Source organism: Muscardinus avellanarius (genome assembly GCF_963383645.1).
Source record: "Muscardinus avellanarius genome assembly, chromosome: 2".
Lineage (NCBI taxonomy): Eukaryota > Metazoa > Chordata > Mammalia > Rodentia > Gliridae > Muscardinus > Muscardinus avellanarius.
Genome location: NC_137787.1, coordinates 147,313,217 through 147,329,467, shown reverse-complemented (window position 1 = coordinate 147,329,467; position 16,251 = coordinate 147,313,217). Strand labels below are relative to the sequence as shown.

The window sequence follows — 16,251 nt, the reverse complement described above, 5'->3', positions numbered from 1 at the left end:
AACGTGGTCCTAAAATTAGACAGGCCGTCCAGCTGGGCCGGGCTTGTGGGCGCTCACACGCAGGGATGGGGGGAGCCTTCCTTCCTGCCCTCCCTCCCAATTAGTTGGCCTTGCGGATCTTCCTGGCACTGATGCTGCAGCCTGTACAGTGTGGCCAAGGCAGAGTGGGAGACTCTTCTTCAAGGGGCAGGGATGCTGCAAGTGAGGCCTGTGCTGACACTCTTTGCTGCAAAGGAGCAGCCCCAGGAGCCTTTGGGGCTTGACTAAGACAGGAAAAGTAAAGGCCAAAGCAAAATTAAAGGAATACCTTTCTATGCCCCCAACTAGGACTGTTCACCTTTGTCAGTGTCTTCTGAGGATCCTGACTGGGTTTAAACACTGAACTGGGTTGTGTTAGTGTTGAAAAGGATCTTGGATCTACTCTAACTCTTTCATTGAACCAAATGGGATAAAGTAATAGTTTATTGGCAGAATTAGGATTAGAACCCAGGTCCCTGGGGCAAGGCTGAGAAATGAGAAGCAATTCTACTTTACCGTGTTTAGGGTACTTGTATTAAAAACAACCGCATACAAAATGGTTCCTATGTTGCAGGTGCCCTGCTAAGTATTTATTTTCCACTATTTGATTTACTCCCAGCAGTCCTGGTTGGTAAACTGCAACTATCTCCATTCTGCAGGTGAGAAAGTGACGGGGAGAGAGGTATCCAGGTCAGGGTGTGGGAAGCCCAGTGCCCTATACTCTCCGGAATCTCCCATGATCTCATGGCTGTGTGTGTGTTGCCAAAATTTGCCTTTATTCCAAGTTTAGTCTTCCATCTCCACTGTGGAATGCTTTGGGCCTTTATTTCTCACTTCATATGCTTTTGATGGGATGGAATCACGGGTTTAGAATCATTTCTATCCCTATCTGATTCAGGGAAATCTGAGTTACTGAGATAACCTCAAGGCTTCTGAGATTTTCACAGAATGTCATGCAATAGAGGCTGACCATAGAAAGGAGGTAAAGCCTGGCCGTAATGTTCACTTGTTTTCCCACCTTCCTCCATCAGCTCTGCCTTGGGAATAAAGAACTGGTATGAAGAAAGTGGCAGAAGGAAAAGATGTCACTGGAAAGCCTGAGGAATAGGATCATCATAACAATAATGGTAAGTCCTTCTAAAGCCACATATCAATACCAGCCCCTCCCACTGCTGTCAGACTAAAGGCCTGTTGACACACTCTGGGTACTTGTTCCAACACCCACATAGAGGAAAGCAGCATTAGGCTTCATTTCAACATCTATAAAAACGTATTATTAAAATGGCACCAAAGAACAAGGATGGTTGGATGGGGCAGGCTTATTGAACTACAAGTGGGCAACAAAATTGGGCCTCATCATAGGGCCCACGAGCAACTTTCCTGCAAGGAACCGATCTTGCTTTAGTACTCCAGTGTCAAGAAAGTGAATCCACTTCTAAAAATCTAAAATATTCTGAGTGTTCTTTACTACCCAGAGGATTACATCCAATAATAATAATGGTCTTCGGCACTCATAATATTGCTTTTCATCTAGTAAGCACTTGAGAGCATTAATTAAAAACTTGATGGAATTCCTAAAGACTGTATGGTAGGAAATTGTTCCTGTGGCAAGATATATTCACAGGCTTAACAGAGCTTCTGGGAGCCAAGCAAAAAGGCAGAATTCCTCCTTTTCTGACCCCAGAGTAAGAGGGCTTTATTGTGCATTAAAGCAAAAGGGAATAAGCTCATATTAACATCACAAAACATGACAAAATGCCTAGAAAACCCCTTATGTAATGCAAAGTACCAGAAAGGTAAATGGCTTTATCAACCATGAATTCCTCTGCAAAGCGAATGTGACAAAAATTCTTCTTGCTTTTTCGGATGGCTGTAATATCACCGCACTGCTCAAAGACTTCTTGGATAATTTCCTCAGTAGCATTTTCTGGTAATCCTCCAACAAACACAGTCTTGCACCCAGGAGGTCGTTCTCTTGTGGAAGGAGGTGGAAGATCTAGTATCACAATAAAACAAGAGAGTTTTGTCTTTGGCTTACTGGCTCTCATTTCCTGGCTCACCTGGTGAAAGTAGAGCTTGAGGAGTTACTTTGTCTAGACTGAGAAATAATGGTCCCCTTCTAGACCAGTTTACACTTTTCCTGGCTGCCTCCCCCTGCTCCTCCCAACCTTTACCTCTCTGCTCTTCTACACGGAGTGGTTATGCTTATCCGTGAACAAAGATAACACATGTGTTAGCATAATTTCATTTCTCCTTCATAACACAAGAGACCCAGAAAAGGGGGAGGAGGGGGCTTCACAAAGTACAAAACGTGATGAAGTGAAAGCCTCGGCTTGTTATCTGCTTTGTCTTGTTGCTAGATGAAGGAGCCGCAAGGCAGAACGCGGAAGCATGGCCCACAAAGGATGCACGGTACTTACTTGGCTGTACAGCACCATGCCTGGAAGAAACACTTTTGTTATTATTCACATTTAAATGATCAAACTATTAAATTTGGGGAGGCTCTGTATAAAAAGATAAAATGTACACTGTCACAACATTTTACCTAGTTTATATGTAGATTACTAAAGCAATCTCCTGAAAAGTTCACTTTAAAAAAGGCAACACTGATTAATATGAATAAAAAAAGATCTAAGCTATTTAAGCCCATAAACTTAGTGTCTGAGACTAAATTAAAAAAAATATTCCAGCCCATTTACTTCATCAAATGTATGGGTCCTTCAAGCACATGCAATTTGGTCCAGAAATTCTGAGATGTGGGCTCCCCCTTGCCCAAAACTACTAACTGCCAAATTAATTCAAACTTTCATCTAGTAAAACACATTTTGGAGTTTTTGCTCTTATATTTGTAAAGATTGATGGAAGTATTTATGTATTTCACACGATTTTCTCCAGGAAATGCTAGACTTCACTGCATGCAAAATGATTCTTAATGCTGAATACTAGTCCCCAAGGCCCAGGTACTAGTGTCAACTCAGCTCTTGGACAGACACATGGACACATCCCTGTATAATCTTTACTAATCTAGAGACAAAGACCTCTGTAGACAGGTTTCCCATTTGACATTTGTCTGTATGAATCACATCTGAAAATCGATGCAATGCTATTTCATATCAAACAGAGAAAGTTAAAATGATGAGCAAACATGTCTTATAGGTGTTACTTACTTGGATTTTGAGGGAAAAGAGTACAGCTTTTGCAGTGAATTATTTCCTTAACAACAGTCACTTCTGCTGGGGGTGGGGGTGGTACCAGCCCCAGGCCGGGTATCATGGGGTTTATAGAGGTAATTCCAGTCATCATGTTGAGGCCTGGATCAAAGCCAGGCACACAGATAGAATCTGTAAAGCACAAAAGATTGCATTTTTGCTGGAGAATCTTAAATCTGTTTTCATCAGTGTTTTTTGTTACTTTCCTGCAAAGACTATTTGACTCCATACTTCCTATTTTTTAGGAATTTCTCCTGGTGTAAGATGTAGCACTATAGAAAGTTTCTCTAGAAGAAAAGCAGATGAAGCTGAAACTACATGAAAAGGAAATTATATTACTTAAAATATTAACATGGCAGAACAAAACATGGCATATTGAAGTGTAAAACCATGCACCATGAAGCTTTGCTATTACAGTGAATACAATTTTCTGTTTCTTAACATTCGTGTGTTGTTTACACCGCCTTATGACCCAGAATGCACAAAGAATATCATTTAACACCGAAGGCCCTGTGAATCTAATTGTCAGCTGGCTTTATCAGAAGAGCCTTTCTGCCCAAGTGACCTAGATTTGGGAGAGTTCAATTTAAATGTGCGGACTTTATAATGATCACTCTGCTCCCACCTAAGCTATCTCTCCCAGGGGGAAAAAACAAAGAGTGATTATAATTACTCTGGCTGGTTTAGATACATACAGGCATAAAATTAGCTTTACACATTACAAAATTCTATTGAATAATCACATTTTCTTTCTCTTATTCAATCAATAAGCAATCAGTCCCACCCTTCTGAAATCTCAATGTCTGATATAAAAAAATTTCAAAAAAGGGAAAGGTATAAAAAAATTGGGTTTTCCATATAAAAGCCAATTTTTAAGTGTAATAAGGCAAGTTATATGCAGGATTTTGTTTTGTATATTATAAAAAAGACCAAAGATAGAATGTGTTGGCAAGGATTCGGAAGGGAACCATTGCACACTGTTGGTGAGAATGTAAATTAATATAGTCATTATGAAAAATAGTAGCAAGAGAACTACCATATGATCTAGCAATCCCACTACTAGGTATAAGTCCAGAGACAATGAAATCAGTATGCCAAAGAGACATCTGCACCTCCATGATTTTGTAGCGCTATTCAGAAGAGGCAATATATGGAATCAACCTAAATGTCTATCAGCTGGTGAATGGATGAACACTGGCACGGGTATATGCAGTAGAACACGATTTGGCCATAAAATCAAAGAAGAGAGTCCTTTCACTTACAACAACATGGATGAACCTGGAGGTCACTCTGTAACATAAAGTAAGCCAGGAATAGAATGATGAACACTGCCTGACCATAGAATGTAAAACGTCAATTTCATAGAAGGAGGAAGTAGAGTGGTTGTTGTTCAAAGGTTATATAACTACAGTTAGGAGAAATAAATTCATGTTCAGTATAGTCACCATAGCTAATGATGATATAGTATATTCTTTAAAAATGCAAAGACAGTGGATACGTGTTCTCACTACAAAAATGATAGGCAATGCCTTTTTAATTAGCTAGATTTAACCATTCTGTGATGTATATACATACTTCAAAATACCATATTGTTCATGATAAATACATACAATTTTATCTGCCAATTAAAAATAAATAAGCCCTTTCTAGGCAGGGCCGTTAAAAGTCCTGAGCTGCATTTGTAATCATGTCTGCAAGGGGATTTTCCTCTTGAGGGATTTTCTGCTTGCAGAAAATAATACTCTCTCTAGGGATGTGAAAATGTTCCCAGGTAAACAGGCGCCACCAAGACAGAGCCTGGTGACCCTCCATCATTCTGCAAGGATAAAAATCCTTCTCCTCTCTTATTCTCTTATCCTTTTCTCTCTCTTCATCTTAGATCATTCCCACTATTCCTCTCCTCCCTCTCCATTTGGGTTCTCATGTACCACCTGTGCTGTGCTGCTCTGCGTTCCCGCTCTCTGACGGGCCTCAATCTTTGCTTTCCTGTGCTGAAAGCCTTGAGGCAGACCCGGTGACAACCACATCCTGTGTTTACAACAAAGGCCCAGAGGATACTGAGTGCCTGGCAAACACTTTTCCTTTCTGAGGAAAGGTACACAGCATTTCTTTGGTTAGCCAGGATATGCCTGAACATTCCCTGGGCTAACCAGAATAGGCAGTGTTATCCTGGTATGTATCCCCAAGAGGATTCTTGCTCTGTTTATGAGAAACTCCACTTGATTTCACAGTATACCAGAATGACTGCAGTGAAAGAGGTTTATGGTGTGCATGTGTGTGTGTGAGCGCGCTTAAGCCTTAAATGCAAATGTCGAATTTCTTTCAAAGAAATTTTAGTCGCCTTGGCATTGTAGGCACTATATCTCTAATCACGCTTCTCAGTTTCCTCATCTGTAATGTGGACCATTTCACTGAATTTATCACTAGGAGCATCAGCACTTCAGGATTCTAGGACACTGTGTTGAAAATGCTCAGAGCAAAGTGATTTACAAAAGACATAAAGGTTCAGAAGTGAGAGGGACAAGACTCAAACTCTGGCTATTCATTTAAGCCTTATAAAATTTCACAGGCTTTATTCCCATTTTATAAAGAAATTGAGCTTAAAATAATTAAGTTGAAATAATTTAAGTAAAATTTCTGACATTACAAAGTAAACAGGGTTCAGATTTGTGGCTCCATATATAAAAATGACCATTTGCCAGGCATGGTGGCGCATACTTGTAATCCCAGCATTTGGGAGGCTGAGACAGGAGGATTCCGTTCCTGGCCAGCCTCAGCTACTACTTAGTGAGGCCCTCTGCAACTCAGTGAGACACTGTTTCAATATAAAGAATAAAATTAGGGCTGGGGGTGTAGCTTGAAGGTAGAATGCCCCTGGGTTTTATCCCCAGTACCGCAATAAATAAATAAACAAACAAATAAATAAATAAACAAACAAACATGACCATTTGAACTTTCCACTTCGAATGACTCAATGAGTCATCAAATATATGTCAGTAATGCTAAAAATTCACCCTTAAAGAAAATCAAGATTTTGTTTTTTCCTACTGACCAAGACGTCATTTGTAAAGTAATTCAGAACAGAATGACTTTTGACACTGTGACCCTTAAAATTACATATTGGCTTCCAAAGTGAATATATTAGCAATCGAAATACTGGCCACGGGAATATTGGCATGCTTACGCTTTTTATTTAATCACATCCATTGGCTTCTTCTGTTTCGTCTGTTTCTCTCCTGGCCTGGCTCTCACTATTGTTTGCCAACACAGGATGATTCAAGACTGAAACCACTCAGGACTGCAAACCCCGAAATGCAAGCTCTGTGGATTATAATAAGCAGATGCCCTCCCCGCCCCAATGAAATGAGAAGCCCAGTGCTTGCCTTCCCCGTTGATTCTAACAGACTTCTGTATTCTTTCTGGAGACCAAATATATAAATTAAACACTCAAACATGGGGACAAAAGACACTACCCCTGAGCAAAATGCTTTCATATACAGCAAGAGTTACTTTTGTTTTTCTGAGACATCAATGGGGTTTAATGAAATCTGCATGGTGAGTGCGGTAGCTTGAAAAGAGCTTAGAAAGGAATTAACAGTTAAATTATGTTGGAACTCAAAAGATCTGATTTAGTATTGGAGTAAAGGAAGGAGGGAAGGATTAGACTTCTTTTTTCTTTTTTAAATAAGGGACCATTACTATTTTTGTGTGTGAAACTGGGGATGGAAACCAAGAGCATTCTACCTCTGAGCTACACCCCCAGCCCTATTTATTTATTTATTTATTTATTTAAATTTGGAAACAGGGTCTCACTGAGTTTCTGAGAGCCTCACTAAGTTGCTGAGGCTGGCTGTGAACCTGTGATCCTCCTGTCTCAGTCTCCCAAGTGCAGGGATTATAAGCGTGCACCACCACGCCCTGCTAGAAACCATTATTTTTAACAATATATGAACAGATGGCAATTGTTTTCTCAAACAGCATGAAAGCATGTCATAGACTAACTCATTAAAGCCAATGCACAAACTATGATAATCTGAGAAAGAAACATGCACAGGAAGACAAAGGTGAGGGTAACACAAACTGGGAGCTTGAGTTCCGGTCTTATTTGGAAAATCTGCCCCCATGAGCTTCAGACATATGAATGACAGTTCTACTCCAGGGGGTAAAAGGAAGGAGGGTGTAAACTGTGGCATGAAAGGATCCAATTAAGTAGGAAGCAGAGCTTTCTCTTAGAATATACTTACATAAAAGAGAGCCTTACTCAGGACCTGGGATTTGTGCTGGGCAGAGAGACAGGCTGGAGGGCTCAAACAACCATGGCCTAGCAGTTCTCTCCAGAAGAATTTCTGACTTACAATGTAAGTACTCTACAGAGAAGCCATGTGCAAAAGAGGGCACTGTGGTCCCTGGAAGTTTAGAGACTTTCTTGGAGTAGTTTCCAAGTGTAATGCGGCTCTTCTAGAATGCTGTGGTAGTGCGTGAACTCCTAAAGCAATGCCTTTTTTTGGTCATTCAATGTTCTCCTTTCCTCAAATATTCTTTAAATATAATTTCGTGAATAGTGGAGGAGAAGGTGTTTATGGGATCAGAACCCAGCTGACCTAAGCTGGCCAGTTACTTAACCTTGCTGGACTTCAGTGTGACTGTAGACATGAACGCCAGACACACCATTGCCATAAAGTAGGAACACTCCAAAACATCCGAGTGAAGGTGTGGCGAAGCGCCAAGAGCCCACGTCTGCAAACAGACCTGAGACAAAGCCCTAGGTCTCCCTGGCACTGGCTGTGTGATCTCAGAAAACTTCACTTATCTTTCTAAGCCTCACTTATAATATCTGTAAAACAGATTAAAAATGGGATTAAAAGAACAGTGGTTAGTGGGTCTAACACATGGTAAGTACTCAGCCAATGCTAGCAATTGATACAACATTAATAAGTACACTAAGTATGTAACTTGATATATTATTAATAGTGAATATACAAAAGTTAATAGTGATGATAATGAAGTATTTAATTGACAAATACGTGAGTGCCTACTAGTTGTATGTTTTGTAATGTGCTTTGCAATAAAATACAAGTCCTACCCCCAAGAACGGTGGTGCATACCTGTAATCCCAGTACTTGGGATGCTGAGACAGGAGGATCACAGGTTCAAGGCCAGCCTTGGCAACTTAACAAGACTCTCAGCAACTTAGGGAGACCCTATTTCCAAATAAAAAATAAAATAGGGCTGGGGGTATAGCTTGGAGGTAGACTGCCCCTGAGTTCAATCCCCAGTACCAACCCCCACCCTCCCCCCAAAATGAGTCCTTTCTTCATAGTTGTGATGATGCAATGATTAAAAATAATAAAAATGACAATAAATATGATGCATATTGTGGAAACAGAGAGAAGAGGGGGCATCTGAGAAATCTGGGAGAGAGAGTCTTATAAGTGTTGGACTATGGCCCCCAAATGAGATTTTCAAGTCCTAAGGACCTATAAGTGAATGTGACCTTATTTGGAAATAGAGTCTGTGCAGATATAATCAAATTAAGTAAAGGCCATACTGGATTAGGGTGGGCCCTATCCAGTAGGGTTTGTGTCCTCATAAGATGAGGAGAGAAGACACAGACACATAAGGAGACTGCCATGTGATCACCGACGTGGTGACTGGAGACTGCCTCAGCAATTCCAGGATGCTGAGGTCAGCCAGCAACCAGAAGTCAAGAAAAAGGAAGGAGACACATCCCTCATCCAGATCCTGCAGAAAGAACGTGGCCCTGCAGATGTCCTGACCTCAGAATGCTGGACCCCAGAACTGTGATGCATTTCTGTTATTTTAAGCCACCTGGCTAGTTATGGCAGCCGTAGGAGACCAACACAGGGGGCAGTGTCAGTCAGGGAAGGGATCCTTAAGGGAACTGACCTCCTTCTTTAAAATGATGACTTTTGTATGTTCTTCGGGCATGTACAGAAGGTATTCTCAAAATATACTTACTGTATAAATATAAAGATATTTCTAAAGTTGTCTGAGAAGAAATATTCAAATCCTGTCCCCTGGAGCCAGAACCACTCGCTCTTAGGCTTTCCTGTTGTGAAAAAACAAACCCTGCAGATTGCTACGTATTTGCTGAGAACAAATCAACTGCGCAGATTATATGTTAACATAATAGTGTACTTTATAAGATAAGTGAATGCCTACAAGCGGGATCTCAAAGAAGGCGAAATTGAAAATGTGTTTGTGATCTTCCTAAAGAAATCCTGAGGTAGAGGGGGGATATGTTTTTCCATTTACATCCAAGATGAATACCCAGAGTGTTTCTGAAGCCCTGCTGTGCACACTTCATAAACAAAGACCTCATTCCATCAGTAAACCCCTCGGTCTCCTTGACGAGGATGCGGTGCTGGTGGCACGGAGCGATGCAGCTGTCAACAGCTATTCTAAGTACTGTCGACTTGGGTGAGGAGATTTGTGCCTGCATTTGAAAATGACATGGCATGAAATGAGGACCATTTCAGAACTTCTGACCAAAACCGGCACACACAAGGACTGACGACCAAAGAAGTCTTTCCAGCAACCTGTGCGAGGAGGCAGCATCAAGAAAACCAGTGCCAGGAAATTCCTCCCAAGGAGAAGCAAGTGACTGGACTCCAGTGCTGAGCAGATTCTGCCCAGAGGCCCAGGCTTTCATACTCAGCACCTGTCGCACTGAGCTGCTCCATGTCCTGGACTTACAGCTGAGGTGCAGAAACCATGCTGGTCTATACCAGTCAGGCATGGGGGGTCCCCTTGACGAGGAAGCCAGAGATGCTGGGCCTAATAAGAATATGACATTTCTAAGCCCAAAGAGACATGGGAATGACTAGTTCTAGCCTCTGGATCTGGAGAAGAGAAAGCAGATTCCCAGAGGAGTCAAGTGACGTTCTCAAAGTTACAGCTACTGACACTCAGTTAAGGAGAGGGCTGGCTTGAGAGCTTCTGCTACTGCTTCAGTGAGCGCTTGGCTTCTTCAGCATCTCTGCTGTCTGCCTGACTTTGGACACTTAGTTGCAGCAGGCACATGGTCCATTCCACATCCTAGTGGGCTTCACAATGAGAAACACATCCTTATTTGCTGACTTGGGCCAGGTAAGTACAGTTAAATCTCACATTCTTATTCTGCGCTTACAGGCTCCTGTAACGGGCCTGATTCTTTGTCCCACCCTGGTTACATCCAAGAAGAAAGCTCGAACGCCACCTCCCTCAGAGCTCTAGGGATGCCCCCAGAAAGAGGCCAGGATGAAGCGACAGTGATTGGCCATGGTGGTTAGTGGTCTCCCCTTTCTTCATTCTGAACTCTCCATTTTTAGATTTTTGCTGGTTTTGTTTCGTTTTTTCACTAACTTGAAAAGCTTTGGTCATACTGGGTGTGTGCTCTGTGCCACATCTTCTCCTCGCATGATTCTTTTGGTAGTCCCGTCACAGAGCCCCCACACATGCAGAAGGGCTTCATTCAACCAAACACCCATCATGTCTCCATAAAATGGTGTCCTCAAGCAGCTTGGTGGCTGACATTTTCAAACTAAATGAAGAGCTCTGAGGTTTCCATCCAGTTTTCCAAATCTGACTTGGTAGGCTCTCTTGTCTCAATTTTTCCTGCCTTGGGGCTATCAAAATCTATAAAATGGGCTAGACTCTCTCTAGAGTGTCTCATCCACCAGAAAACTTCTCCTTGCTGGTCAGTCTCAGCCACAAAAAAAGAGATCTTCCTGTTGCCATCTTTGGAATGGGAGCTGTTAGCTGCTACCCCCAGATGTCTGGGGACCCAGGGCTTGGGCTTGGTCCCCGAGCCTGACCTCTACCAGGACTGCATCTGGATGGATGGTTAGTTTTTAATCCCACCAAGATACTGTTTTGGTTTTTTTCCTCCCTTATCTTTTCTCCAAATTGTTCTCCAGGGTATCTAAACCCTCAGTTTATGAATTCTCACATGTGTTTATAGAAATGTCTTCTGAGGCAAAATCTGCTTGGATCCTGTCCCTGCAACATTAATTACTCCTGAACCGTTTGGTGGTCATTCCCAGTTCTGAGGGCTACTGCCAAGTTTCAGGGATATACATGGGATTATACCTAATTCCTTATGCTGATATCTCATGTGTACTAAGTTAATTGCCCAATGGTGCCCTTTCCCTTATTCTAGGTCTTGTCCGATACAACCCACAATAAACTATTCATGGAGTCCTGGCATCTCTCCTCTCCCTACTACAAACTTGTGAGCAGGTTATATAACTTCAGGTTATATAACCTATTATAACCTTATTTTTCATTATTATTTATTATTATTTATTATTTATTTTTTGCAGTACGGGGATGGAACCCAGGGGCATTGTACCTCCAAGCTATACCCCCCAGCCCTATTATTTAGTTTTTTTTTTTTACTTTTTTTTGAAACAGGGTCTGAGTTGTAAAATGCCTCACTAAGTAGCTGGGGCTGTCTGTGAACTGTGATCCTCCTGCCTCTGCCTCCCGAATTGCTGGGATTACAAGTGTGCACCACCATGCCCGGCTCTATTATAACCTTAACTACCTTAACTAACTAACTAACTCTCTAACTCTCTCTCTCTCTCTCTCTCTCTCTCTCTCTCTCGTGTGTGTGTGTGTGTGTGTGTGTGTGTGTGTGTGTGTGGTACTGGGGATTGAACCCAGGGGCACTGTATCTCTGAACTACACACCCAGCCCTCCTTTATTTATTTGCTTGTTTTTATTTGGAAACAAATCCTTGTTATGCTGCTGATGAGGCTGGCCTTGTAACCCCGATCCTTATGCTTCAGCCTCTCAAGTACTGAAATAATAGGAGTGTGCTACCACGCCTGGCTCACCTATTTGTTTTAATGTCATCACCCTTCCTCTGAGTTTTTAGTTTTAAATCTCTGTGGGTGACCACATCCACTGTCGTGTGCCACACCCTCTTAGGTCTGCTTTGGAAGGATTTCTATACCACCTTGCTTGTTCCTATTGCTAATTTAAGTTCTCATTAGCTCTCATCTGGAGTGCTACAAAGAGTGTTCTCAAGAGCTGTAGCTTCTGTATCTTCCAATTTTCTCTCTTCCCTTCCTCTTTCCTCTCCTGTCCTTCCTTTCTCCCTCTGCCCCCTCCCCGCTGCCCTTCTCACATCCTGGACCTGGGATGAACCAGCAAAGCCCAAGGGAGGCTCATAAGAATAGGCTGTAATTGAGGCCTCTAAATTACTTCTTTCAAACTTCTTTTCACATCCCTATCTCATTAGCTGATGATTAATTTTCTCTCTGTATGATGTTATGTGACTTTGTATAGTAGGGCTGTTACATAATGATGGGGGAAAGAACTGAACAGGCTCTTGTGTTCTCTGCTTTGTTGAAACTTACAAGCTCATGGTGCTGGAGCAGACACTAGAGGTGAAAAGCCATCAAATCTTGAGAAATACATTTGCATACTCCAACACCTAAGAAGTACTTTTCATTTTTTACGCATCTATATCTATCTTTCTGAGGAGTGGGGACACTCCAGCTATATGTTGAAATACTAAATAATTTATGGCAACACATTTCTTTCTGATGATCAATGTCTCCTTGCTTTATATAACTCTTCCCTTTCTTTGAAGTTGGGGGACTAGCCTGGAGACACCATGGTAAAGTAACACTTATTGTCATCTTCTGGTCTAGACAGCAGAGCTGGTGATTCGTAGCATATGAGTGTCTTCATAAGGATCTTCCTTTTTTTGTCTTTGTGTGTGTGTGTGTGTGTGTGTGTGTGTGTGTGTGTGTGTGTGTGTGTTAGTTACTGGGGATTGTTATGGTTAGATACAGAATGGCCACTTGAAAAGCTCATAAACTGGTGTTTGGAGTTGATATAACTGAGTCATGAGGATTGTAATCCATCTTAATGGATTTATCTGGGTGGTGACCCGGGCTAGTAGGGTATGTTTTAGGGGCGTGGCCGTGGGGACTATATAAATGGCTCCTCCTCCCTTGCTCCCTCAGTTGTTTCTAGTCTTCATGATGTGAGCACAGCCCATGTGCACTCCCTCTCTCTACTTCCTGCCACCATGACCTGAGATCCGTGGTCCCTGGCATCACATGGACTGAACCCAAAACTGTAAGAAAAATCTTTCCTCTGAGTTACATGGTAAGTCTTTTAGATTACAGCTGTAAGAACGCTGACCGGAACAGGGACTGAACCCAGAGACATTTTGCCTGTGAGCTACAACCCCAGCCTTTTTTATTTTTTTTTATTTTGAAACAGGATCTCACTAAGTTGTAGAAGGCCTCACTAAGTTTCTGAGGCTGGCCTCAAATCTGAGATCTTCCTGTTTCAGCCTCCCAAGTAAAGAGATTACATGTGTGCGCCACTCTTAGATAATGATTAAAATAACCAATAACATAGTTACTTATTGTCACCATCAAATACTATATACTGCCCCACCTGGGAGGATCTTCCCTTTGAAGCTGGATTCTTTCCAGGGCCAATGTGCAGAGGCTAACCTTTTCATTTCATTTATTAACCTCAGTTTCAGTTTACCAAAGTATCTGCCAGGTAACTTCTCATAAATGAAAAAATAAAACAAAGAAAAGCTTACTTAATATTTAACTTCCAAGAAAACATTCACAGTGTATGACTTTAAACAATTTATATGGGTTTCAATTTAAATTTTCTGTCAGAGGAGGTTGAAATAACAGAAATGCTCTCTTTAAATAACATTAGCATATAGCCGTGCTCGGAGAGAAACGAAAACCTGTTTTAAAGGTAAACACACCGTGGGCGATCCCACAGGAAACTGTGGAATATGTGTGGATATCAAAGCATAGATTAATTTCACATTCGTTTAACCTTACTATCACACTGTGTGGGCAAGGAAAATTGGGTAACTTCACTGCCACCTTATACCAGGACCCAACGCTGTGCTTGGCACAGAGCATCAGTAGGTAATAGTTGGCTGTTCATCCACAATGTCACTGCCTAAATCCATGTATAATTCTGAGCAATATTATGTGGCATGCTTAAATTTGCCTTCGCTGAACAATAAAAGCCATGAAGGGTTTTGTTAGCTATTCCTCTTAATATAGTTGGGGAATGATAATGATCATTATTACACTGCAGATAATGAAACTAAGACAGAAGGTGCACTCAGCAGCACAGAACAAAGGAGCAGAACTGGTCTTTCATGTGTTGATAAGTCAGACCCTCCTGCCAGCTCGTAGCTCCAGGACAAGGGGTTGCCCTTGAAGGGATGGGGTGGAAGGGCAGGGTGTCTTACCTTGTATGTGTGCCACAAACTGCTCTAGTGTCTTTCCTTTTAAAAAAGCATACCATTAAGCCGGGTGTGGTGGCGCTCGCTTGTAATCCCAGCATTTGGGAGGCTGAGACCTAGAGGATCACGGTTCGTGGACAGCCTCAGCTACTTAGTGAGGCCCTCTGCAACTCAGTGAGACCTGGTTTCAAAATAAAGAATAAAAAATAGGGCAGGGGGTGTAGCTCGGAGGTCAAATGCTCCTGGGTTTCATCCCAAGACCCGCCAAAAAACACACAAAAAAACAAACATACCGTTAAATGCATGTGATAGCACACACCTGCAATCCCAGTACTTGGGAGGCTAAGACAAGAGGATTGCAGATCTGAGGCTGGCCTCAGCAACCTAATGAGACCCTGTTTCAAAATAAAAAATAAGGCAGGGCTAGAAATGTGGCTTGACGTTAGAATGCCCCTGGGCTCAATCCCCAGGTTCCCCCCCCCCCCACACACACACATACAACAAACAAGCACATCCTAATTCTGTATTTTTTTTTTAAGCTCATGTTCTACTATATATCTTAATTTCAAGAAGTCACTGGGTGGAAGTCAGAAGGCCTCGTAGGAAAAGACCTAAGGAAGCAGTGGCATACAGTTGTCCCAAAGAAGAAAGCACTTACAGGGTTCAGTATTTAAAAAAAAAAATCCCCCTTTTCCCTCTCCTAGGATCCAAAATTTTTTTCCATGCCTGGAAATGAGAGCTGTAGAACTCAGAGCTGTTTCCTCTCTGATTTTTTTTGCCAGAAAGATTAGATGTTACACCCAAACAGTCCAGCTGTGCTCATTCCTATGTTCAGCACATCTGCACTCCCCTTAGTTTTCCCTTTTTGTGATCCTAATTTATTCATCTAAATGAATACATCTATTTCACAAATGTGTGCATGCACGCCCATCTTTTTTAAGTTGATCAGCATCAGATTTTGGAAACACTTTGTTACATCTGAGGACCTGGACAAATTTAATGTTTACAGGATATGCATTTCGATTCAGACAGCACCAGTGGTACCTCACTCTCTCACAGCCTGCCATATCTGGCAGCATCTTGGGTAATCCCAGTGGCTCCAGTTTTTTAGAGAAGTAAACTAAGGTAAAATAATTTAACACATTAGAATTTGAAACCATTTTAGCCTTTGGGGCTGAGGGTCCTGTGTTTTTCAGTGAATTCCTCCTTCACAAGTTGTTTTGAGAGTGTGCTCTTCTCCGCAGCATCTCTCTCCCGACATCAAGAACTCAGGGAACTCTTTCTGTTATGAAAGACAAACTCAAGCATTTTCCCCTGGGGAGATTTTAGGGTTAGTAGCAGAGATTACCAGACTTTCATTTTACATTATTTCCGGCCTCTGTTATAAATTCAAAGAATTCTTTTTTGGTGGTGCGGCAGATTCAACCCAGGGCTTTGTGCATGCTAGGCAAGTGCTCTACCATTAAGCTACATCCTCAGTTCCCAAAGAATATTTTTGTTTGTCATTCGGGGGTTGTTCTTCATCTCATTCTCACTGCCAGATGCATCTAGATCAAACTGTTTCTACGATTTATGCAATGCTGTATTTTCAAAATCTTTTTTCAGTCCTTTTATAAGCTGGTTCTCATTACACCTGTTCAAGACCCCCCCCCCCAAACACACACAGATAAATAAGAAAATAGAGGTTTGGAAGACCGAAGACATTTGCTCTCAGTAGCCTGGAATCACAGAAGAAGCAGAACATGGTCCGCACTCTCCAGACCACACAAGGCTCTC

At 41.9% G+C, this 16,251-nt stretch overlaps 1 protein-coding gene across 2 annotated transcripts in view; it reads right to left on the bottom strand.

The window, feature by feature from the left end:
• The window catches only part of ENOX1 (ecto-NOX disulfide-thiol exchanger 1), a gene marked incomplete at both ends in the record, with an annotated part of 265,269 nt that overhangs the window by 176,285 nt on the left and 72,733 nt on the right, over positions 1 to 16,251 (bottom strand). For both annotated transcript variants that reach the window (XM_080719975.1, XM_080719976.1), the window contains 2 exons: positions 1,808 to 2,014; positions 3,186 to 3,359. In XM_080719975.1, coding sequence (XP_080576101.1) covers positions 1,808 to 2,014; positions 3,186 to 3,359 — 381 coding nt within the window. The remainder of the gene's footprint in view (positions 1 to 1,807; positions 2,015 to 3,185; positions 3,360 to 16,251) is intronic.